The sequence below is a fragment of the Chenopodium album genome, chromosome 3 (genome assembly GCF_948465745.1).
Source record: "Chenopodium album chromosome 3, dcCheAlbu1.1, whole genome shotgun sequence".
Lineage (NCBI taxonomy): Eukaryota > Viridiplantae > Streptophyta > Magnoliopsida > Caryophyllales > Amaranthaceae > Chenopodium > Chenopodium album.
Genome location: NC_137836.1, coordinates 75,454,201 through 75,478,651, shown reverse-complemented (window position 1 = coordinate 75,478,651; position 24,451 = coordinate 75,454,201). Strand labels below are relative to the sequence as shown.

At 36.2% G+C, this 24,451-nt stretch overlaps 3 protein-coding genes across 3 annotated transcripts; 1 reads left to right on the top strand and 2 right to left on the bottom strand.

Annotated features, from left to right (window-relative positions):
- The first annotated feature begins 6,867 nt into the window (after window positions 1-6,867).
- On the top strand, window positions 6,868-13,431 carry LOC145617133 (putative xyloglucan glycosyltransferase 6). Its single transcript, XM_081671817.1, has 5 exons — window positions 6,868-7,974; window positions 9,937-10,245; window positions 10,531-10,821; window positions 10,906-11,019; window positions 12,103-13,431. The coding sequence occupies exons 1-5, from the start codon at window positions 7,198-7,200 to the stop codon at window positions 12,739-12,741; spliced, it is 2,130 nt and encodes a 709-aa protein (XP_081527943.1). The 5' UTR covers window positions 6,868-7,197; the 3' UTR covers window positions 12,742-13,431.
- Window positions 13,432-14,729: 1,298 nt separating this feature from the next.
- LOC145624231 (peptidyl-prolyl cis-trans isomerase FKBP62-like) lies at window positions 14,730-19,017 on the bottom strand. The gene is made up of 13 exons (XM_081677237.1): window positions 18,703-19,017; window positions 18,506-18,592; window positions 17,272-17,532; window positions 17,107-17,181; window positions 16,942-17,022; window positions 16,672-16,866; window positions 16,498-16,590; window positions 16,234-16,409; window positions 16,021-16,143; window positions 15,778-15,924; window positions 15,565-15,692; window positions 15,025-15,131; window positions 14,730-14,937 (listed from the first exon to the last, which is right to left on the bottom strand). The coding sequence occupies exons 1-12, from the start codon at window positions 18,884-18,886 to the stop codon at window positions 15,032-15,034; spliced, it is 1,650 nt and encodes a 549-aa protein (XP_081533363.1). The 5' UTR covers window positions 18,887-19,017; the 3' UTR covers window positions 14,730-14,937; window positions 15,025-15,031.
- Window positions 19,018-20,010: 993 nt separating this feature from the next.
- Window positions 20,011-23,354, bottom strand: LOC145617126 (peptidyl-prolyl cis-trans isomerase FKBP15-1-like). Its single transcript, XM_081671812.1, has 6 exons — window positions 23,206-23,354; window positions 23,055-23,110; window positions 22,243-22,305; window positions 21,988-22,078; window positions 20,622-20,726; window positions 20,011-20,290 (listed from the first exon to the last, which is right to left on the bottom strand). Exons 1-6 carry the CDS (start codon window positions 23,252-23,254, stop codon window positions 20,181-20,183), a joined length of 474 nt encoding a protein of 157 aa, XP_081527938.1. The 5' UTR covers window positions 23,255-23,354; the 3' UTR covers window positions 20,011-20,180.
- Window positions 23,355-24,451: the final 1,097 nt, after the last annotated feature.

Below are 24,451 nucleotides of genomic sequence, written 5' to 3'. Positions count from 1 at the left end.
CTTGAACTCTCTCAATAATTGAATTAACTCATCCCCAAGCACACCCAAAGCTATAGTGCCCACACTGACTGTCCGATTTGGTTGATCGGGGTCGAGCACTATATCCTGGTGACTGCCGGCCGGCTGGGGTCGTAACTCTTCTGGCCGACCGACAGTCATTAGCTGCTATGCTTGCTCTATCTTGGCCGCCTTACGCTTCTGGCCGACCAGGTGTGTTGGGAGTGAGGTTCCTTCTTCTTTTGGCTCGGACAATTTTGGTCCGCGCGCTGTAGGCTTAACCGCCAACTGATTACATTCCTTTGCCATCTTCTGACTTCCTTGGATTGTACCTATTTTCCCGTCCGTCCTCTCAAACTTTAGCAGCATTAGGTGAGGCACAATGACTGCTTTTGCTGCATTCAGCGTAGGACGGCCGAGTATGACATTATAGCCAGTAAGCTCTTTCACCACCAAGAAGCGGACAACCATATCTCTTCCTTCCCCTTTTTGCCCAAATCGGACGGGTAAATCTATCCGGCCCACCGGGTGGATGACATTCCCCCCAAATCCGACCAACGGGTGAGTGATGTCTTGGAGAGCATCCTCTGGAAAGCTTAGATTTTTCAAGGCGGCCAGGCTGATGATATCAGCCGCGCTACCCGTGTCTATTAATATTCGTCCGACCTTCAGATTATCTATCTTCATAATGAATACCATGGGATCATTGTGCAAGGCTTTGACCTCCCCCTGATCGGCCTCACTGATAATTACCTCGGGGAAGGGTTCAGCCTTCACTGAATCCATCTGCATCACCTTTCCCAGGTTCCGAGCATCCTGCTTGATCCCTCGGGGAAGGGTTGCCATCATCCTCTTTATCTTTGTTCTTATCATTCTTCTGTCTTTGCTCGGACGTGTTGTTTGTCCGTGTGTAAGTGAATTTGGACTTCATCACATATGAATTCAGCATGCCCTTCTCGGCCAATTTGTCCAGCAGTCTCTTCAAGTTGATACAATCATTTGTGTCATGTCCCACGTCCTTGTGGTAATGACAATACTTGTTCTTGTTCCTATACTGAGTCGGGCCTCTCAGCGGCTGTGGCTTCTCAAACTCAAACTTATCCTTGATTTCCATCAAAATAGAATAACAATCCTTGTTGAATTCAAACTGGGGCTCGTACGCCTTGACCTTCTTGGTTTTCTGCGGCTGGCCATCAGCCACCCAGACTTCTTTTCTCTTTTTTCCTTATTTCTTTTGGCCGACCGAGTCTTGCTGAGAAGATTTTTTCTCAGCCCCCTTGGCCGGCGCTTCTGCTTTTGTGAGCGAACAAAAGTCCGCCGCCTCAATATAAGCTTCGGCTTCCCGCAGAACACCTGCGTATGTCCGAATCTTTTTCCTTACCAAGTCAAATTTAAAACCATTGTGCCTTAATCCCCGGAGAAATTCAGAGTAAGCCATTTCATCCGGTAGATTATGAATTTGGGCTTTTTCTTGGTTAAATCGTTGGACGTACGAGCGTAAGCCCTCATTTTTTTCTTGGACGATTATCGCCAAGTTAAGGCTAGTCTTTCGAGGTGGTATGTTGTATGAAAAATTTCTCACGAACAGCAAACTAAGAGTGGTAAAACAATTGATACAACCGGCCGGCAAACTATTGAACCAGTCCTGTGCCACACCCTTCAGAGTGGCCGGGAAACATTTGCACCACGTAGCATCATCTACACTTTGCAAGCACATCAAGTTCCTGTACGAGGTGATGTGCTCCTCTGGGTTGCCCGTGCCATCATAGGCTCCCACAAGTACACTTTTCACCTTTGGTGGCTGAGGGGCATTTAGGATATCTTGCGAAAACGGGGGCGGCTTATCTCCCAGAGTAAGTAGATGCATTTGCCAATCAATGGGTTGCGGTTGCACGGACGGTCCAGTCAGATAGGGAGCTTGTCCGTACACCTGCCCATATGGCCCATATTATACGTATGCCTGGGGGTTTGGCTGCATCAAGCCATTGAACCCCTGAGGTTGATATTGCAGTGATTGGGCCTGAACAGGAGTTGGAGCATGGAAGACTGGAATAGGAGTTGGGGTGCGAATTGCCTGACTTCCACTGGAGGTGGCCGTGTTGGTATGTTGGGAGAGAGAGTGATGTGAAAAATTATCCGACATAGTTGGGGTTGAAGCCGTGTCCGAGTGGGCAACGCGTTCCCGCTGCTTATGCCTAAGATACTCTCTTGCGTCCTTCCATCGTCTGGACGGTTCAGGCTCTTCTCTACGAGGCTGCCTACCCCTCCCCCCAGCCGACTGCGTTTTCGCCAACAAGTCAGAGAAATTAGTCCGCGGTACTCTCGGGGACCTTCCAGTCGGCCTTCGAAATGGAGTGTTTCCGGCGTCCGTTGCATGGACTGTTTTGCTGTGTGTCTTTCTTGGAGCCCTCTGTTCCTCTCTCCTGGGCGGCTGCCTAGAGGTAGAGGCTCCGTTTTCAATTTCTTTTCTAAGTTTGTTAAGTGCGGCCTTAAGAGAGGCTGCAGTAACTGGAGGATCATCAGCTTCTTCAAATGTGGCTATTAGAGGATCACTAGTACGGATCGTAGGGATTATATCCTCTACATGTCCATCCTCGCCTGGATTAGGTGTCTGACCGTCTATCGCCATAACGTACGAGTATCCCCACAGACGGCGCCAAATGTTTTGGGTCTTTTTTGGATCTCCTGGGATACTGGTCACGCTTTGCTGGCAATACGTTGGTCCCACCTGCAAAACCACGAATATTCCGTTCAACGGAATATTCGCCTCCGACGATCAAGTCAGTGATCAGAACGGAAAAAGGGTTAGAGAGAGAGAGAGTAGAGAGAAGTTGGAGCTGTTTAATGCTCTGTGTTTTCATTTGTCTCCAAAATTCCCCCCTCATCATAAATGATTGGGGTATTTATAGGGGTGGGATTCGTGCCCCTCTAGGGTTTATACCCTAGATTTGCGTGACGTGATTGGCTGCGCAATCAGCGATCGCCACGTGCCCCTCTGAGGGCGCCGTTTTGCGGCTTTCAGTGTCATCTCTCAGAATTTGGGCCCTGACGTTGTTAGGGCTTTTTGGCGTGCTCTATTTGAAGAAGCATCTTCCCGTGGTACACGTGTCGCCCTATGGCTGGGCCACGCGTCACCATGAGATTGGCCTGAGACCTTAAAAACTCTGGATTGCGTGGCATCTTCCCGTGGTGACACGTGTCACCCCATAATTGGGCCACGTGTCACTGTGGGATTGGTCCACGTATACGGGGTATTTTTACCCTCATCAATGTTCATGTTAATATTAAAGCATAATAAAAATAGCAAGATCCTAGGCATGATACTAACAAGATTAATAACAAACCCTAGCATGTCACTAAGCAATAAAAATCAAATCTTTAACCCTAACATGATACTAACAATCACAAATATTAGGAAGAACATAGGAAGCATCAAAGCAATCATATTTAATATTAAAGTTACCCTAGACATGATACTAGGAATATCATAATAACAATGTAAACATGATTTCTACATCATAACATCAATAAATCAATTAAAGCACTTACTTTGACGCCTCGTACCTCTTTCTAATAACAAAATACACACGTTAGTAACTTCAAGAAAAATAATAAACAAACAATTAAATTAAATAATTAAAAGAGAGATTTGGGACCAAACCCTCAGAAATTAAAACCTTTCACGTCTAGGGCGAAGGCAACTTCGAATATGGCTAGGTGTATCTAGATCTTGCGAATGCGGAATTTTGTATGAAAAAGCAAGAAAGAATTGAAGAAAGAAAAGAATGCTAAAGAACTAATGTTTGAGAATTGATGAATGAGAGATGTAGATGATGAATGAATGAAAGCTAATTAAAACTAATTGTTGAGGAGAATTCGTGAATTGGTCCATGAAAACGGAGTTTTTGATACGATATTTATAGAGAAAATCAGCCAAAAAAGATAATTTAACAAAACAGAGTCTGACGATCGCAAAACAGGATTGGCGCCAGGCACCAGTGGCTAGCGCCTGGCGCCAAGGCCTAGGGTTGGACGCCAAACTGGATTTCAACGCGTTTTCGAAAATCTGATAAATTTCCCGTACTGGGAGATAAAATAATATAATTTCTTCGAAAATGCTATTTGATCTTGATTAAAACTCTGAAAAGTCAACAAAGTCAACTTATCAATGCTAATTGAATTAGGAATGAAAAGAACCTTCTAGAAGATTCTAGAAGACTAAAACCATTCCTAATTGCATTAGGAATGATAAATCATATTAGGCCCTTCCGTAGATCATTGGGTCGTACATAAAGCTCAAACCGGGCCCAGTTTAGTAAATTGACCATAACTTCCTCAATATTCATCGGAATTGGGCTTATAATATATCGTTGGAAAGGTCTTTGCAAGCCCCATCCAATTACACCACTATTGGACCCATATCATGGACCAACCAAACTGGATTGGCTGTTTTCTTAAAATAAAGTTTTCAAAAACAGGGAGAAGAGAAAAGAAATAAAACTTTCCGCAACACTAGACCTTTCCACACTTCGTTTCATTCGATTATGATTCGACGTGAAAGGCACTCATCACTGGGTTTGGTTTTGGGGAGACACAAATGGGTGTCTACAATTTTCTACATATTTAATAAGGAATTTCAAAAACAATTTGATTTTCTATAGCTTTTCATGAAAATGATAAAAAAAAAAATGTTCATTTATATATTATTTGATGTTCATTTTCATATGTATAAATATTATATACTTTATATACTCCACAAATTTTTAATATATGTTTATTTTTCACATAAGCCTCAATAATTATCCTCAAATTCCTTTAATAATACAAAAAAGATAACTTTTATAAATTTTTTATCATCTATGAAAATTAGTAAATGTTCAATTACAAAATATTATATGTTCATTTATGTTTGTCTTTCATTCATGAACAAATTCATTATACAGTACGGTACGGTGTTTCTGGTATCTTTTCTTGAGCTTTAATCTTCATAATTTTCTCTCTCTTTCTTAATACTCTACAATCCTCTAAGCTTCATTCTTCATCGTTTTCTTCTCCTTCTCTATTACTTTCATATTTGGCATTACAAAGTAAATTAAATATTGGAACAATAAGTAATCCACAACTTTAGTTGCTTCGTCATCGCCTCCACCACAACAGTAAACTAGCATATATAATTCCGGATTTTCATCCCACAAAAAAAAATCAGAAAATATTGGATTATTTTTATAAATTTTGTGTTAGTTTCTTGATATGGCTTGCCTGTTTGATTAAGCTCGTTATTTGCTTGTTGAACTAATTGATCATAAGTTACGACAATCAATTTTTGATCAAATCAATACACAATAATCTCTGCAATTCATAAATATATTTAAAGCATGCAAATGTAGCGATTCTACCGAAAGTTATTTTGTGATCCACGGAGAAGTAGAAATGGCAGAGAGATCAACAAAGATGTAAGATGGAGATCAAGTTAGATTGTCCTGTAGTTTGAAGGTGAAAGAAATTAAAAACAATAGTGATGCGGCGTCGTTTGCAAGGGGGTGCAGGGATTTCATCCTAGACTAGAGTCTAGGTAAAAATTTGTAATAACTTCCTCAATATTCATCGGGATTGGGCTTATAATATATCGTTGGAAAGGTCTCGTCAAACCCCATCCAACTACACTACTATTAGACCCGTATCATGGACCAACCAAACTGGATTGGTTGTTTCCTCAAAATAAGTTTTCAAAAACAGAGAGAAGAGAAAAGAAATTAAAACTTTCCGCAACACTAGACTTTCCACACTTTCACTTCATTCGATTATGATTCGATGTGAAAGGTACTCATCACTGGGTTTGGTTTTAGAGAGACACAAATGGGTGTCTACAATAACGTTATCATATTTGTCAATTTCTAAACTATAGAATTTGATAATATTATTTAAAGGAAATTTGTCAAAAATAAGCTAACCTTTGCATGGTTAGCTCAAAATAAGTCAACTTTTCAATTAACTGAAAATAAGGTTGAGGTTTAAAGGAATTTTCTTTTAATAGGCCAATGACCTATGACCTATAAGCTCAATATATATAATGCAACATTAAATATATATTTTGTCTAAATATCCTTTTAATATATCTTCCTTTAGCGAACATAAATCTTAAAAAGTTACCAACAACAAAAGATACAAAAAATATAGATTAATTACTTATCACCACCTTGCAATGCACGGGTAATAATCTAGTATAAATATATCACATGGATTTTTTCCGTCATTTCTCACACTAGAACATGGGTATTTTTGCCATTTCTTAATAGAATTAGTTGAAATGAGAGGGAGCATGTATGTAATTGTAAGTGCATTGTCTATTGAGCATTAAGTTATCGTCATCAACAAAGAGAGCCGAGGGAGATAAATAGGAAACAACAAATGTAGTTCATAATGAACAATACTTTATTTTACAGCTAGTTTAACTAGTTGTATGATACACAAGGTAGAACCACAAAATTTTTTGGTTGTAATGCACATAACACAACCATAGCTATACAACATACGTACAATATACTTTAATTAATTAACACAACAGCATTTATGTCCTAACTGTAACTAGAGGTGTCAAAAACCGACCAACCAATCCGACCCAAAAAAAAAACCAAATTTTAGATTTCAACTTGTTTCAACACAATAATTTAGAAAAAATCAAGCTGACTTCACAGAACCCAATCTGCACACCCGAATTTACACCTCTGGCTGTAAGTAACCCAATTACGCAACCAAGAGTCCAAGACCCAAAACCGACGATACCTCCCGAAAACATTGAACCTTGCAATGTTGTTACAAAATCACATCAAACGTGCATACAAGTATACAACAACCATGTAGAATAAAAAAATTGGGTTTAGAAAAATACACCGTTAAACAATAATGAAATTACTAATTATAGCATTATTAAATTAATTAATCCCCCCTTAAACTTCGGATCACAAAATCAGACAGAGGAGAGAGAAAATTCGAACACCCCTCCCACATCCTTCACACTCCCTTCCTCAACTTCCCATGACTGTAACATAAATAAAACCACCAACAACAAATAAAATAAATAAATAATTAAATAAAACAGATCTAATTTCTCACAATTTAATTAATTCTAAATTATAATCAAAATTTCTCAAAATCAAATCTCAATTTTCCGCCATTGAAGCTCACCTCAAGCTTTCTTCCATGCCTCGACCTCCAAACACCGAGTTTCAAGAATGGTGGAACAAGCAGCAAAAGGAGATTCACAACAATCTCAATCATACAGCAATACCAGCAGGTTCTGCTACTTCTGCTACTACGATTTCTTCTTCTTCTTCAACTTCGGAAAACCCTAATTTTCACAAAGTTGAGATCTCTGCTACTGATTCAATCTCATCGCCTGTGAATCACAAGGATCGTCGGAATCGGAGTCGGAGTGTTCGTCAACTTTCGTTCTTCTGTTTATTGAAGGTTCAGCAATTTCTTCACTCAATTTCATCGATTTTCGCGTCTTTTCTCTCTCTTCTAAGAACTGCGAATCGGCGAATTGCTGATTCGCCGCCATTGCCGCATCGTCATTCGTCGAATTCTAGGTTTTATCGTTTGATTAAGGTGTTGTTAGGTGTGGTCTTGATTTTGCTGTGTTTTGAGTTGATTGCGTACTTTAAAGGCTGGCATTTTAGTCCGCCATCGTTGCATAAGGCGGAGGTGTTAGGGTTTGTTGAATTGGTTTATGCTAGTTGGTTGAGAGTTAGGGCGGAGTATTTAGCTCCGCCATTGCAGAGTTTGTCCAATATCTGCATTGTGTTGTTTCTTGTGCAATCTGTGGATCGTGCTGTGTTGATGTTGGGTTGTTTTTGGATCAAATTGAGAGGGATTAAGCCGGTCGCGGCTATGGAGTATTCGTCGAAATCTGAGGATCATAGCTTGGAGGATTTTCCAATGGTTTTGGTGCAGATTCCTATGTGCAATGAAAGGGAGGTAAGATGATGTAGGTTTCATTTTTCCCTGTTTTTTGTTTTGGTTTTAAGTTTAGTGCTTTTTATTGCTATCTTATTGTCTTGATAGTAGCTGAGATAGTTGAATTATGAACTAGATGTAGAGGAATTAAAGTTGTAGAATTTGATTTAGTAGGATGTTGAATTGTAGAGCTAAGGCTAAATTTGAAAATGGATTCTGATATGATAATATGAGCATGCCTTAATTGTTGAAGATTCACATGATGTGGTTGCAAATTTTATCTAAAAGTGATAACTTTTCATTCCGATTAGTGTTCGTGTTGAAAAAAATAAATAAAGTAAAGCCAGGCATACTGGATTATTACTAACCAAGAAACTAAAACATTAAGGAAAGTAATTGAAGCTTTTCCCTATAAAGTTTAAACTACTCAGATTCTAGTATGTATCAAGTTCCTAGCTTTACCAAGAAAATACTCAAATTCACATCTTTCTCACACATATTGATGTTAAAATCCGAATCCCAGATGCCCCTTTGATTTGGCTTTCTGGTTTCTGACTGCCTGAATTTTTTTTTAAATATACCCAAAGTAGCTTTACTAATTCTGAGCTTTCCTTTCCCTCCAAGTAGCACCCATTTTAAACAGCATAAAGCTCCAATCTTGGTTGGCAGTATTTACTGCCAATCCATCTACTGATCTTCCTTTGAAAAATGTAATTTTATAGATTCATAAAAAAGATTTTTTTTTTTTTTACATGACTTTTGGACTTCCCATAGTTTGACCCCATAAATGGTGGCAAGACTAAGATGTAAAACATGTATTAGTGCCAATTAAAGCAATCTATCTTGAGTGGTCAATACTGTTAATCTATTTTGCCAGCCAACCACAGACAGGAGTCTTCTCTAAGTTTAACTAGCTAGGGGAGTTCGTAGAACTGGTTTTGTCTAAAGAACTTGTATGAGGATAGCTTCTTATATGCCCTTGTATTGTGAGAACTGTTTTCAAGTTTGCAAATTATAGCATCTTGACGAAACCATTGATAATATCTTTTTATTGATTGTCCTCATAGATTCATAGTGAGAGAAAGCGTTATGGATGCTATGAGATAGCTGAATATGTCTTGTAGCCTGCCCAAGATTAAAATATAACTGTGCTATCAAAATTTGGGACTTTTTAGTTTTATACGTACTATATATTACATCTGTTTGTTTTTGAACCAGCAGAAAGGTTCCATTAAGTGGCAATGGCAGTGTGGCACTAAGTAGATAATGTAGCAAGATTTTTAGTGTTTTTTTTATAGAATTAAAATGAAAGTCATTTGCTTATGCTTTTTTCATGCCATGGAATATGCCAATATTTGGACTTTTACACTATTCAGGTACTCGCTTTTGACCGTCTAGTATGATTTATACTTAGCTAAAAATAAATTCATATGGGATCTTCTTAAGTCAGTGTCGTTATGTACATTCGTTATGTACATACAAAGTACCAACTTTTTTACATTTTTACTTGTATAAAATCAAAGATTTTAATGGTTAAAGTTGTGTGTTTGGAAGCATAAACTCTACATGTTGGCATATTTATGGAATGGAGGAAGTAGATCATTAAATGATGTTAAGGCCTAAAAAACAATAGTAACTACTGTGTAATGAGACTTGATCTATATTCTTGTCCAGTTAAGCAGTTCTTCCTAAGATCTTCATAATACGTACTGATTGGTTTGACGACTGAACATCTATTTTTTGTTTATGTTTAGAAAGATTTTGAATTCCAAGTGTCTTTAGTTCTCATTGCTTACCTTCTTTTGTCACGAGAATAAACCTTTTGAATCAAGCAGTGAAGTTACTAACTTGACTAAATGAGTTGCTGTGTGTTGATGTGCTCTGGGGCATTGGTGATTCAACATGCATGTCTTCTGATATAGTTGAAACATCTTTGATCATATTTGATCTTCTGCTAAAAGTTATGTGATTTATGTTGAACAGGTCTATCAAAATTCCATTGGAGCAGCATGTGTCCAGGACTGGCCTAGGGAAAGAATGCTTGTGCAAGTTTTGGATGATTCTGATGATCATGAAGTCCAACAGCTGATAAAAGCAGAAGTTCAAAAGTGGCAACAAAGGGGTGTACGCATCTTATACAGGCACCGGCTTATCCGGACAGGTTATAAAGCTGGAAATCTAAAATCTGCAATGAATTGTGACTATGTCCAAGATTACGAGTTTGTTGCAATCTTTGATGCTGATTTTCAACCAACACCAGATTTTCTGAAGAAAACTATTCCATATTTCAAGGTACTCTATTTTATATTTATGTACTTCCTACTGTTTAGGCTTGAGTAGATAAACTTTGGTTGAGCTGCTGGTATTTTCCTTCATTAATGCACTTTTACTCTAGTCTTTCAAAGTTACGGGTTAACCTGGTTATCAGTGGCCTGTTAGCCTATGCTGTCAGAAATTTTAGATTAATGAGTAAATTGGTGAACCTTTGCATATTGTGCTGTACTGGTTTGTTTGAAAGATATTACGCTATTTGCACTTCATCTAAATGCTTTCTTTCTTTTCCACTTTGTATTTAAGGGAAATGATGACCTCGCGTTAGTCCAAACAAGGTGGGCTTTCGTGAACAAGGATGAAAATTTGCTGACACGATTGCAATACATAAATCTGGCCTTTCACTTCGAGGTAGAGCAGCAAGTAAATGGAGTGTTCATCAACTTCTTTGGCTTTAATGGAACAGCTGGTGTTTGGAGAATCAAGGCTCTAGAGGATTGTGGTGGCTGGTCTGAAAGGACAACTGTTGAAGACATGGATGTTGCTGTCCGTGCTCATCTTTGTGGATGGAAATTCATCTTTCTCAATGATGTAGAGGTTGGCACAAGCTGAAGTACCAATAATTTGAAATGTTGATGAAATAATGAATTATGTTTGTTCTAAATTGAAATATTTTTGCAGTGCCTTTGTGAGCTGCCTGAGTCTTATGAAGCGTACAAGAAACAACAACATCGCTGGCATTCTGGTCCTATGCAATTATTTCGTATGTGCTTCATGGAAGTAATTCGATCTAAGGTATGGAACTTGTTTTCTCAATATGTTTTGAAATTTACATCTGTTTTTTCTAATTTTCTTGCCTTTGTAATCTCGCTGCTTATTATTTAAGGTTGTGTTGGTTGTTAATTGGGCTAGGTTAATATGCGTTGGGTTGGGGAATTCAGGGAAGTGTTATTACCAGGTTTTAGTGGTTGTGCAGGAGAATGAACTCTCATATGTGTTTAGTCATGTTATATTCAAAAAAGCAAAAGGAACCCATACCTGTTGATGTAATTCCTAATTCACTTCTCATTAAGGGTTGGACTGTAGAGAATACCGTTGGGGTGGGGGGTGGGGTGGAGGTAATCATCACAATAGCCTAGAATTTTTGAATTACTCAAAATTTTCTTACAGAGACTTTATTATAGAAATATAACCGAAGCTATGAATTGAGTTTATGTTGGTATAAGAAATCTTTTGAGCTGTAACATCTTTTCACAAAGAAAGGAAAATCATATTGAAACTCATCTTGTAGATAAAAAAAGTATGGCGTTCATCCACTATGATGACTACTAAAAGTACTAATTACTTGGGCACATGCCTGTTGCTCTAGTGAGTCATCATACCGAACTTGTTTTAGATTCTAGAAATTATACATATTAGCTATTTGGCTTCAAGACCATATTTCTGCTGTTGTACAGATCCCCCCCAAGTATAATCTGAATCTACAGTTTAGTCGGGGGCTTGACTTCTTGAGTAAGCCACATCTCTTATGGGCTTCTGTTTCTGAGTTGCTAATCAATTTGTAAGCTATTTATAAGTTTTTGTTGGTTCTAGCCTATATCTTTTTCTTAGTGATCCCATGCACTAGCAGTTGCAAGTGGCCATTACATGCGCTCCCAGTTCCCTGCTGACCGTTATATTTAATGTTGAAATTTATTTAAACTGATTTTTATTTGTTTATTTTTTTTTTTTTTTGAAAGAACTGATTTTTTATCTGTTGGGGTAAGTTAGTAATATACTCCGTAAAATGTACTTTAATTTGTTTAAGTTACAAAATTGACCCTTTTGTTGTGTTGCTAATACACTTTTTTCTTTTCTGTTGTTCTCTTCACGTTTCAGGTGAGTTGGACAAAGAAGTTCAACCTTATATTTCTCTTCTTTTTGCTTCGAAAGCTCATTCTACCCTTCTATTCCTTCACTCTCTTCTGCATCATTCTTCCGTTGACAATGTTTCTCCCAGAAGCTCATTTACCAGCTTGGGTAGTCTGTTATGTCCCCGGTTTCATGTCTCTGCTAAATATTCTTCCAGCTCCACAGTCATTCCCGTTTATAGTCCCCTATTTACTATTTGAGAACACTATGTCAGTTACCAAGTTCAATGCCATGATTACTGGATTATTTCGATTTCAAGGTTCCTATGAGTGGGTAGTAACCAAGAAATCAGGAAGATCATCTGAAGCTGATCTACTCGGTTTATCTGAAAAGGAATCTGAAGTTTCGGTGAACACATCCATGTTACCAAGGTCCGCATCAGACTCGGGCCTTGAAGAGTTGAACAAGTTGAACATGAGCAAGAAAAATGGGAAAAACAAAAGAAATCGATTGTACAGGAAAGAGCTTACCCTAGCATTCATTTTGCTGACTGCCTCAGTTAGAAGCTTGTTATCAGCACAAGGAATTCACTTTTATTTCCTTTTATTCCAAGGAATAACTTTCCTAATTGTCGGTCTCGATTTGATCGGAGAGCAGGTGAGTTGAAGCCTTCTGTTACAATGCCTGGGCAGTAACAACCTGTTAAGGAATTCTTAGCCAAAGAATCTGGTCCATGCAAAAACAATGCCAAGATCTCCTTTACCAGGAGTGCGAATAATGAATGCTTCTGTGACCGCAAGTAATTTGGCAAACGGTTCAGCTATTTATTCAATTGGCATTGCATTACAGCCTATATCTGTATCTATTCATTCGTGGAGACATTCATATTTACAGTTGCCAGATTACACAAATTTTAGTATCACATAGACTGGGTCTTCGGCGCAGACCCTTGTAGTGGGGGAAGCTCGGTGTGCTTTGGATTGTTTGTGGTGAACTTATACTTTTACTGTGAATTACCGGTGTCAAAAAAAGGTGACTCCTGGTGAATATGTTGATTTGTCAAACCATTCTTTTATATTAGTCATATATTATTGTCCTAGATCAGTTATAATTTGCTCTTTATGTCTGTTTAGGCTGTCAGGACCTGTTGTATTCTTGATCTTTAGATACAAAATAGGAAGCCCGGAAAAAAATATTTATCGATAGCATTTTTGTTGTATTCTACCTCATAGAAGGTGTATTACTAAAATTATCTCTTGTATCTTGTCTCGTCTCGAGACATTATAGGATTTTATTGTACGAAACAAGACATAATATGAGTGTACTCCCCAATTGAGGTTGAGGGTTTAATTTTAATTTTAATTTTAATTTTAATTTCGGATGTTTGTTTTAATTTATACAAGTATTTAGCTGCGTATTGTGGTGTTCGTTTTCTTTGATTTTTTAGTTCTCTTTGATTCAATCTGAAATTTTAATGAAAGTAAACTACCATATCTTTAGGCTAAATGCCACGTTAATGTTTTCTGTGTTTGAAGAACAAAATATTACAAATTGGTGTACATTGAGAGCCTGTCTATATACCCGGGGTACCGTATACCCAAGGTATACGATACATCTGGATGTATATAACGAATTCAAGTGTACAATAAAATCCCAAAAATATATCCTTGGGTGGATTAATTAGTCTTAATTTTGTTAGCTTATTGTGCTTATATGTTATAGATTCAAGTAATTTAAAAAAAAAACGATATTTAACATTAAAAAAAATAAATAAATAAGTTCGTTCGATTTACTATTGATCTAAACCCTGTCAATTTGATCCAATTCAAAAATCTGTTTGTTTCTAAAAAAATTCTTTCCTATCCGATCTATTTTTTTTTAAAAAAAATCCTACTTGATAATTCGATTTAGATCAAATACGATTTCAGTTTCTTTAACGATTAACGACTCCTACTTCCAACATTTACTGTATAACATTTGCTTCTTTCGCCATTATTAGCAATTTTAGTCTGGCCTGCTAGGAGGGACTTTCTTAAATATTTTTACAAACTCATGACTTGTCCCGGGTGTAAATAAGCCCACTGAAAAAAATGTACACTATGCACCATATACAACACCGTGAATACAGGTGCACACTGCACAGTAAGTAAGCAAATCGCAGCACCTGCTGTTGCACATTTTACCAGAAATCCTCTCAAATCTAATTTACAGGTTTACAAGTGCACAGTCAGCAAATCGCAGCACCTGCTGTTGTACATTTTACCAGAAATCCTCTCAAATCTAATTTACAGGTTTACAAATTAGCTTCTTAGGTTACTTCATACGTTTAAAGTAATATGGTTTAATATTAGGTTTATTTTTTATCCCCACCTGCTGATTAGATTTTAATCGTGCACATATCCTAAAAATACCTAAACAAACCATGGACTGGATTGCTTTTTCTCCAGAACTCCAGAAGCATTGTAATAACCCAGAGATTCAGAAGGTTACCTTAAACTAACTACCAACTAGTCTGCTACTTTCATAGCATCAATAAACTTGCACGAAGATAGAAAGCATACAGAACATCTACAAGTACATGTAATGTTCTAGTTTTTCTTTTTCCATTGTTAAGCAAGTTCTTTTCCACACATTAAAGCATAAAAGAGGCCAAATGAATCAGTTCTTACGAGGCAAATGCCCCCAAAATTATCTCAATTCAAAAGTTCTATCGTGTTTTACAACTAAAAAACAAAAAAAGTATTGATAAACCACAAGTCCCTCAAATGTTATTTGAATAATCGCCACATTAGATGTGCTCCTTAATTCCTTATGCCTTGCAGTTTCCTCCTATCATCAATCCAGCCTCTTTTAAGCACCTTCCTGCAGTTATTTAATAAATCAGGACTAATTCGCTAGAAAACTTAACCGAGTAACAAAGGATAGTCATTTGGCTTCAAAATAACTTACATTGGAATCAAACAAACTTTGAGAACATTTTTCCATAAAGTTGGGCATCCTTCTTGTTGTATTCTCTAATCTTTTCCTTCAACTTCTTGTATTCTAGTTTCACCTCCCTGCATTGGTACAAAAGCAAAAAAAAATAGATTGGTGTATTGCTGTAAGGCAAAAGCAACAGCCAAAAACAAATCCAGCTCACTCGTCGTGAACACTGACCATGAGTTGCAGAACTACATTCAATACATTCCCTAAAATATAGGACCACCCAAGAGTATTGACCTTGATAATACAAAATGGCAATATGGGAACTTACTAATGTAGTTAGAGTAATCAATCGAAGCATTAGGCCTTATTATGATCAAAACAGCACAGCCACCAAAAGAAAAATTAGCAAATTTTATGTACTTCCTTCAATAAAGGGACTAGTATAATTTAGATAGCTCATTGACTGGCCACTCATAACATCTATGCATCTGTTTTTCATTAGTTATACTTATATATACTAATCATGAATAAAAATCATCACCCAAACTTGATATTTCAATATACCTGTTGTCAGGGTCAATTTCCAGCGCCTTCTTAACATCAAACTCAGCTAACTCAAGATCTGCTAATTGTATATATGCCTGTGCTCTTCTGTAGAGCGCTTTGACATTCATGCTGTCTACATCCAACACCTACAGTTTACACACAAAGACAGTTGAAGGTAAAGAGCAAAATCTCAAACTAGGTCAGAGTTAAACAATTGTATGGCAGGCATACCTTGGTGCAAAGTTTCTCTGCTTGCTTATAGTCTTTCAACTTCAGCTTACAGGCTGCATTGTTCAAATTGCAAGACACCTTCAAGACCTTGGTCAGCTTCTTCTCATCATCACTAAAGGCATTGTCATACTCGATAAATTTGACAGCCTGGATAACACAAAACATACAATTTTAAGTTTCTTGCACACAAAAAACAAGATATATTATATAAGCGTTCGAAGTTCCTTGCTTAAGGGAGCTTACCTTTTCATATCTCTTTGATGCCCTAACATATTTGCCAGCCTTGAATAATGCATTTCCTTCTTCCTTCTTCTTGCCTGCTGCCTCAATTTTCTCTTCAGTATTCATGTCCCATGACTCCTTGTCCTGAAGTGACAGTTTCATATGGTTGGATAAATAGTTCAAAATAGTCATGTTTACATTATAATTTGAGGATAATAGAGCCAGCCAACCAACCTTTTCAAATGAAACCAATTCTACTTCATAAAACACCGTAGAGTTGGGAGGAACCACAGCCAAGTCCTGCTTTGATTCCACGGAGCCAAAGGCATATTCTGGGGCAATTGTTAATGAAGCCACTTCTTCTTTCTTCATTGTCAATACTGCTTTATCAAGCCCCTCTATAACTTGTTCTGCTCAGACATCAATCAGTCAAGAGTCAACATCTATAGATGTAAAATGTAAAGAGCCAGAATATGAAAACTAAACAGCGAGATTTACCTTCATCTGTCTTAAATTCAAAAAGCTCATCTCCATCTTCATGACCCTTTTTAACAAAAACAGTGCCATCTTGTAGCTTTCCAAGTAGTTTCACTACAGAAATAATTTCAGGGTCAAATAATAGTATTCCAAGTAACTACCTCCATTAGAAGAATAGAGTATCCCCAAACTTACATTTTACAACAGCTCCTTCATTGGGGCGGTCGTATCCTTCTCCTTCCTTCAGTATCTTTTTGACAACCTTCTTGTCATCAGTAACATTAGACACAGTCTTCCATGACACAAGCTCAAGGGCAATCTGAAGAGTGGAATTCGGAGGAACAGCAGCTTCATCACCAGAAGCTGGCTTGCCTTTCTCTCCAAATCCATCTGCAATAGAAGAAGACAATTAGAACAAAAAACAAATTTATTGAGAAATAACCTTCTCATAGAGAAAAGGCTTACATTGCGGCATTACTGTCAGAAGCACCTTCTCCCCTTTCTTCATAGTCTTCACAGCTTTTGACAATGCAGGACAGAAATGACCTGTTGGGACAATAAAACACCATCAATATCCACATATTGAGGAAAGTTCTTAATAATGTGGTACAAATACAGAAATAGACACACCTTCACTGACAGTGAACTCCACACCATCAGATTTCCCAACCAATGTTCCATCTTCAAGACGAGCTTCAAATTTCACTGAGTAAGTCGGAACAGAGAGCTGAATTAGTAATCTAAGAGGCAACTCCAACAAAAATAATAAAACATCAGCTAAAATGAGTAGCATACCAAACACCTCATCAGCATCCTTTGGATTTTCCCACTTCTCTCCTTGAGCCAGGACCTTCTTAAAGATACCACCATCCTTGCATATATCCTTCACACTAACCCATGACAACAACTCCACATCAAATTGCAGGGTAGCGTTTGGCGGGATGGTAGGAGGCGAACCACTTTCACCATAAGCCAGCGCAGGAGGAATGGTCCAAAGAGCATTTTCACCCTTCTTCATAGTTGAAATGCCCACATCCCATCCTTTAATGACTTGACCTGTCGCAATCATATACATTAATGTCAAAAAAGAGCCTACTTACAAGAAAACTGCCAACTTTAGAGGGTATACTATTGACAGCAATTCCTATACACAGCTTTATGCCCTGTTCATTTAGAGTAGAAGATGTATATCCATGGAAAACAATTATAAAGGATTAAGCACAATCATAAAAATAGTTTTCCTTTGCTTGTTTCCTTGCGAGATAAATGGCAGTAGAAGGGAGAAGACGGATGCAAGGTGATGAAAGGGATGTTAAGAGTGAGAAGGAATAAACAGCATTTCTTTCTTTCAAAAGTAATACGATAACTATTTTAAGCATTTACAAACCAAACAAAAAAAATTTAAAAATCATATTTTCAATACGTTTTCCGCCAAAAACATACAAAGCATTAAGCGTTCAATCTTCTCAGTTTATAAAACTAAATTATCTTAAACTTATCTAAAATTATTCGAACGCATCCTCTATGAATAAATCCAATTGCACTAACCATGCGCAGGTAAATTAAACAAAGTACAAATTTATGGTATAGTTTCTTTTATATGTTCTTCCTTCAACTACTAACAAGTTAACAACCAGTCATAGATTGGCCACTTAAAGCAAAAATGTAATGCATCTCCATTCTCCAATGTTAGTCAGCTATAAACTTAACCACTAACAAGGCACTACTACTACTAACACAACAAAATTTCAAGAAAATTCACTTTCTGCTACAATTACAAAACTCAAATAACCATAGCATTGTCAATACACATAAAATGATAACAACATACAATTCCATTAAAACTAACAACATAAATTCAAGAATTTCATAATACAATGATAAATGAACATTGCAAAACAAGATTATCATTTCATAAACCTCTACTTGATGATTTTAAACACTACATTCAATTCAGATTTCCAGATTTTCAAACTAATAACATCAATTCAATTTTCACATCAATAATCATAAAAAGATAAAATCAAACCTTGGCCAAGAGTGAACTTGAAAGGAGTCCCTCGGTCACGACTCGAATCGAATTTTGTTCCATCCAACAATGTTCCAGTATAATGCACTGCAATTTATCAAAAAACAATCAAGAAATCTGGAAAAAAAAAAAAACACAGAAAAATCAAAAACATCAAATCAAAGGAAAAATCGAAGAAAATTGAGAATCAAAAGTACCTTCGACTTCATCGCCAGGATCAGGAGTATCCCAGCCTTCACCTTCCTTAAGAAGCTTCTTCTTCAAACCTTCATTTCCGATCTTAATTTCTTCGCCAACTTTCAAATTGGGAGATTCATCTTCGAAGTCCATTGGAGCGCCGTCCATCATCTCTTCCGTTTCAGGCATTTCGAAATCATCCATTGTTGCAGAGGAGAGAGAAAGATTGATTTAGAGCAGAAGAATGTAGAGAGAGAAAATCTGGAGGTTTCAAAAATGGTGGATTCTAGAGATAGGTGAGAGAAGGAAGAAGGGTTTATAAGTGAGAGTAGCTATTGAGGTTCTTCTAGATAGTTCCAAATCACAAGAGAAACGGAAAAAGCGGAAATTTAAAAAATGTGAAAATGAGGGCAAAAAATGAGAGAAAGAGGTTGAGTGGTTTTCGACTTTCGAAGGATGGGCTAGGGAGTCCAAGATTGTTCTAGATAGGTTGAACATTTCTTGGAGGTGAGTAAAAAAAAAAAAAAATCCAAAATTGATTCGAAAAATATTTGACTCAAATTTTAACTCGTGTAGATACAATAATATTATGACTCAAGTTTAAAAATAAATTTGACTCGACTTCACTAAATCAGATTTGAACACCCGAATTAACACCTTTAAGAACCTGTTTTGATTTACTGAACTGAGATGAACTGATTATGAGATAAGAAAATTAGAAACTGAGCTGATTGGAGCTGAACTGAAATGAAATTAAGCTGAAGAGAACGTGCCCTAAATTTATTAGTATTTCCTCTCTTTTTATCTAAGTGTTGCATGTTGATCAATTGTCAATTTTGTTCATTGACATATGTACCAGTCAAAATATTCTATTATAAAGAAACGACATCTCCTCCAATGCATCGGTCATTCTAAACTAGCTCAACGTGCTCACAAGTCACACCTTTTCGTTGGGGGTGGTTCTAAACTTCCAATATGATGCCAAATGGTTTGGGGCTATGGGCAATCAATTGGTTAGTCTAATTGCTCTATGCCTCTAACATAAATTCAATTTATCTTTATCTTGCAATCTTCCTAATGATGGTTTGCTTTACACTTAAGTATTCCCAATTGATTTTAGGATGATGAACACATGTTGGATTTGTAATTTTTGTGGTTGGTTTACTCCATCATAAATTCAACTTGTGCTTGCTTTTGTGAATAAAAAAATAAAAAAATAAAAATGCAAAAATAAAAAAAACCTTATGCTTAGTGCATCAACATTATATAGCTAAGCAAAATAGATGGAAGACAAGGTTATTTCCCCATTTCTAATACGAACTACTCGGTAAAAGTGAAATTTTTATGATCTCTCAATTCAACAAGGTTTAACAAGATGGACCTCCTGCTTAAATGATAAGAAAAGGACGTCAACAAAAAGCTACAAACTATTCTGCGCAACTCAATACCGTTATATGTCTACTTTGCGCACAAAATCTAAGCTACTGCTCTTCCCAGTCTATAGTTCCTCATCATCGAAGTCTTCAATATCATCAATGTCTTCAGCTCCATTAGATGGTGCCCCATTCACGGAAACAAGCTCAGTGTCGAAGATAAGAGTTGCTCCACCTGCAAACATAAAGGGAGTTTAGGAATTGCAAAACAGAACATCACACAATAATTAAGAATCTTAAAAGAAATTATATTACGAGTAATATTTGGAAGTAATTTTCCAATACAACAGCTAAGTGTAAAAACTGAGGATTTTACATAGACAAGAACTTTTTTAACATTCATAATGCAACCTAATTCTAAAGAGTACATAATCAGATGTAATATAACGAATTAAGATGCAGAATTAAAACAGTATTTATTGGTCATCTGACGGAACTACAAGGAAACTAGAGAAAAAGTAGAAAACAAAAGTTTTGCCATGATTGAATAAATCAAATAAGTGTACCTGGAATAGTTGGGGGAGATCCTTGCTCCCCATAACCGAGCTTTGCAGGTATTTTCAATTTCCTTTTCTCGCCCACACACATCCCCAACAGTCCCTGGTCCCAACCTGCATTAACATAATTGTTATTACCAGCTTAATCTTTGGTTCATAAAGAGTCAATATAAAGGACGATGATTGAGTCCATATTTGATCCCAAATCTTAGGTCACCTTCAAAGAGTAAAAATTTACATCTTAGTTTGACCGAAATCAAAATAAAATTTAGCAACAAGTTTTACATCTTACTTTAGATGTCCTCGACAAACCCAACTAGAATCTTACTTTACATGTCTTGAAATCATAAAATTTTTAGCAACAAGTTTTACATCTTAAACCCAACTAGTCATGAAACATAATAGTTGAAATTTGAAAAGATATTAATGAAATACATATTTGTTCCAACGTCCGAGTGAATACAATAATTGAAGTTTAGCAACATTAACGACAAATACATGGCACATGCACAGAGAAAAAGGCAACAGGTTGACAAAAATAAGATGATAATATTTGAGTTCAAAATTTCTACTGCCTCCTATTCTACAAGCTACAGTGACTAACCTATTTTACTTCTTATGAAAGAGATTCAATCAATAAGAGGTTAGAATGGAATTGAAAGAGATGACTAGGTGAATAAGCATTCATTGACCAAGAAGAAACAATAGTATGGAGACATAATATACGAAGGACAACCAACATGATACGACAGGAGTATCATGGTGTGTGGTACCATAAGGAATTAATTCCTTAGTCCTTGCCCATCCCCTTTTTCAAATAATTGGTACAGAGAATAAAGTAACAATGAGGTACAAAATGTTTTGACTTGATGATATTAGCTTCTAGTAGCATCATACCGATAAGTGCAACTATGCAAGGGTTAAAAGCACACTTCCTTTCAAGTTTTACCTTGAAATCCTCATTTCAAATAAAGTTTACTTGGACACATGGATGTTTCAATTTAGGTCACATGAATACTTCTGAAAATTGGAAGAAGTTAAACATCTAAACAACCACCCAAGTTAATGCCTTGTTGGTGTATTGACTGTATCGATTACATACAAAGATTATCAACAATTGTATATTTGCTCAAACCCAAACAAGTAAGAAGTGAATCAACAATTGTTTTGACTCAGGGTATGTAAATTGTAGAGGGGAAGGCAGGTAGGTGAGCTGGAGCAACATCTTACATATAAACATAATTTAAAACTGTAAAATGGTTCTATCAGTAAGAATCATCACATTTTTTTTGGAATACTACAAATCTAAAATCATGTTTGCTGTACTATACAGTTGGAAACAAAACTGACATAAAATTAGCAAGTTTCAGGGTACCTTTGATCACTTGGCCACTACCAAGTTGAAACTCAATAGGGTCACCCCTTTCAAAGCTGGAATCAAAAACAGTCCCATCTGTCAGTTGTCCCTGCCAAATGAGGTAAATAATAGATAGTGTCAGTACACCATTCTTGAAGTTGTTTGTAGCTCTATACAAATTGTTGTAGTAATCTTCACAAGCTACATTGTGCAGCAAGTTTGATGAACTAATCAAAACTTTACAAATGAAAAATAAGCAAGAAGAAGACTAACCCGATAGTGGACCTTGACTTTATCACCTTTGTGAGCCTTGGTCTCACAAGATGCTGGCTTATACTGTAATAATCAAAGAAGACGGTAAGTTCCTACCATATATACGAAATAACTACTTGTATATAAGAGCACATACGCAAGAATAAGAGTATTAGACCGTATGGGGCACCTGAACACCAAGGGATGGTGTTTCCAATGCATATGTTGTTCGAGCCTAGAGCTAAAGTTAATGACAACTAATTCAAACAAAACGAAACACATACGTACTACGTAGTAAAATCCAGAATCTCTAAATATAATTGCTCAAAACATCATCCGAAAACAAAAGTAACAGATTAGTAAACCAACAAAGCACATTGAACATAGCTTACCAGTCATACAACTACAGTAAAATTAAAATTGAATTTTTTCACTGAAAACCTTGTGATTAAAACCTTATTGAAGAAAATGGTGCTAAAATTTTAATTAAGCATAGGATATTAATTTTAATCCATAAATGCAGGAATAAATTGGCTAAGGCTCTTCTCTTCTCAACTCTGAAATAAATTATTCATACACTATCAATTTTAATTATTAAATTCAATAAAAATCAGTCATATAGTTAAAATCAATATAAATCAGTTCATCTTAACGATAATCAATACATATCATTTCATTTTATTTCAATCAATTCAAAAGAAGTAACAAAATCAGCATCATATTCCCAATAAAAATAGCAAACCCATCAACGAGATAATTACATAGCTTCAATTAAAGATCAGAAAATACAAAGTTGAATGCATCATATCAGAAATAAGAAAGAAAGGTTATACCTTGACACCGATCTGTAATTCTTTGACATCATCTGACTTTTTAGCATAAGCTGTACCTGTACATTAATGGGGTTTATTCAGAATGTCAGATCCAAAAAAAAATGGGAGTTGAAATTAGAGAAGAAGACAGGGGAAGAACGAAAATAGTTACCTAATGCGATCAGCGCAAGAAAAAGTAAGATCCCGAATACTCTCGCCATTGTTTCTTGATTTACTGCAACTCTTTCCCACCTCAGTTCCTTTATCGACTTATACCCGTTTGTCAATGTGTCAAGATGTGAATTTTAAAAGGTTGTATGGGTCAATAGGTCCGAGTTTGGGTTGGGTCAATAACTTATTAGTTAACCTAAATATGGGGTTGAACAGTTGAATCACTTTCGAGTTTATTCATAATTTCAATCCTCGTGATTTTTATTTTTATTTTTATCTTGTATTTATAGGTTAGATACTTAGAAGTGAGGTAGAAAGGTAAGGGATTCTTAGCCTTAAGTACCGCAATTGAGAGGATTTGACCTTGTAACCTTAAGGTTACGAGGTGAATTTCTCACCAATTACACCAAGCCTTGCTTAGTATATCTTCGAAAATTTGGTTGTACTAGTAATGCAGGTATAACCTTTGTCAATTACCAATACTCCTTATCGTATAGACTATACTAATATCAATATAAGAAGTTTCAACGATAGAACAAATAAGTGAATAACCCATATATATAGCAACAAGTTAACAATGTTGTGATAACATTGGCTTTACAAGTATTTTTCTTATATTATAACTCATATGTTGAAAATAGTTATGGTGAATGAAGTTCATATTATTGGTTGCTAGAGGAATAATTAGATTTATCGATTTGCATTTTTAGGGGTTTACTTAAAATCTTAGGGGAAAGTGGGGAAAGGACATAATCCGTAAAATATAACCAAATAGAAAATTAAATAATCAACGAATTGACAATCGTTAATAGAAAACAATATCAACTAAATTAGTTTAGTATTACCAAAAATAAAAAAAGTTGTTGAACATGCGGTGTATTAATTCTATATTTTGATTAATCACAACTGTTATGATAAGAACATTGATCAATTCAAGAGGTACACGACTAGATTAAGGTTTTTATCTCTCAATTAGCTATATGGAAGATTAAATCGCTAGCTCCTTACATTTTTTTTGTCCTGCCAAATTCCAAAGTTTTTGGATCAAATAGATCAAGTCAAAAATTAACATAAATTTAAATTTATTACGTGGGTTATAATCTAGTTGTAGTAATATAATTTTTTTTTTTTTTTAAAAAAAAAAAATCCTCTATATGCATGTAAAATTGCAAATTAATAAGCTACATTAAAACAACTACACATAGATATATAACATATTATTACCTTTCTTCTAACAACCATAAACC

Bases quoted from the DNA above. Each gene is read 5' to 3' on its own strand.
- LOC145617133 (XM_081671817.1), top strand. From the start codon at position 7,198: ATGCCTCGACCTCCAAACACCGAGTTTCAAGAATGGTGGAACAAGCAG. The intron at 7,975-9,936 runs GTAAGATGATGT...TATGTTGAACAG, and splicing joins CTATGTGCAATGAAAGGGAG to GTCTATCAAAATTCCATTGG. The intron at 11,020-12,102 runs GTATGGAACTTG...TTCACGTTTCAG, and splicing joins TGGAAGTAATTCGATCTAAG to GTGAGTTGGACAAAGAAGTT.
- LOC145624231 (XM_081677237.1), bottom strand. From the start codon at position 18,886: ATGGATGATTTCGAAATGCCTGAAACGGAAGAGATGATGGACGGCGCT. The intron at 18,593-18,702 runs GTACTTTTGATT...GATAAATTGCAG, and splicing joins TCCTGGCGATGAAGTCGAAG to TGCATTATACTGGAACATTG. The intron at 16,144-16,233 runs GTTGGTTGGCTG...CTGTCACTTCAG, and splicing joins AATTGGTTTCATTTGAAAAG to GACAAGGAGTCATGGGACAT.
- LOC145617126 (XM_081671812.1), bottom strand. From the start codon at position 23,254: ATGGCGAGAGTATTCGGGATCTTACTTTTTCTTGCGCTGATCGCATTA. The intron at 22,306-23,054 runs GTATAACCTTTC...TGATTATTACAG, and splicing joins AATTACAGATCGGTGTCAAG to TATAAGCCAGCATCTTGTGA. The intron at 20,291-20,621 runs GTACACTTATTT...TTATGTTTGCAG, and splicing joins ATCTCCCCCAACTATTCCAG to GTGGAGCAACTCTTATCTTC.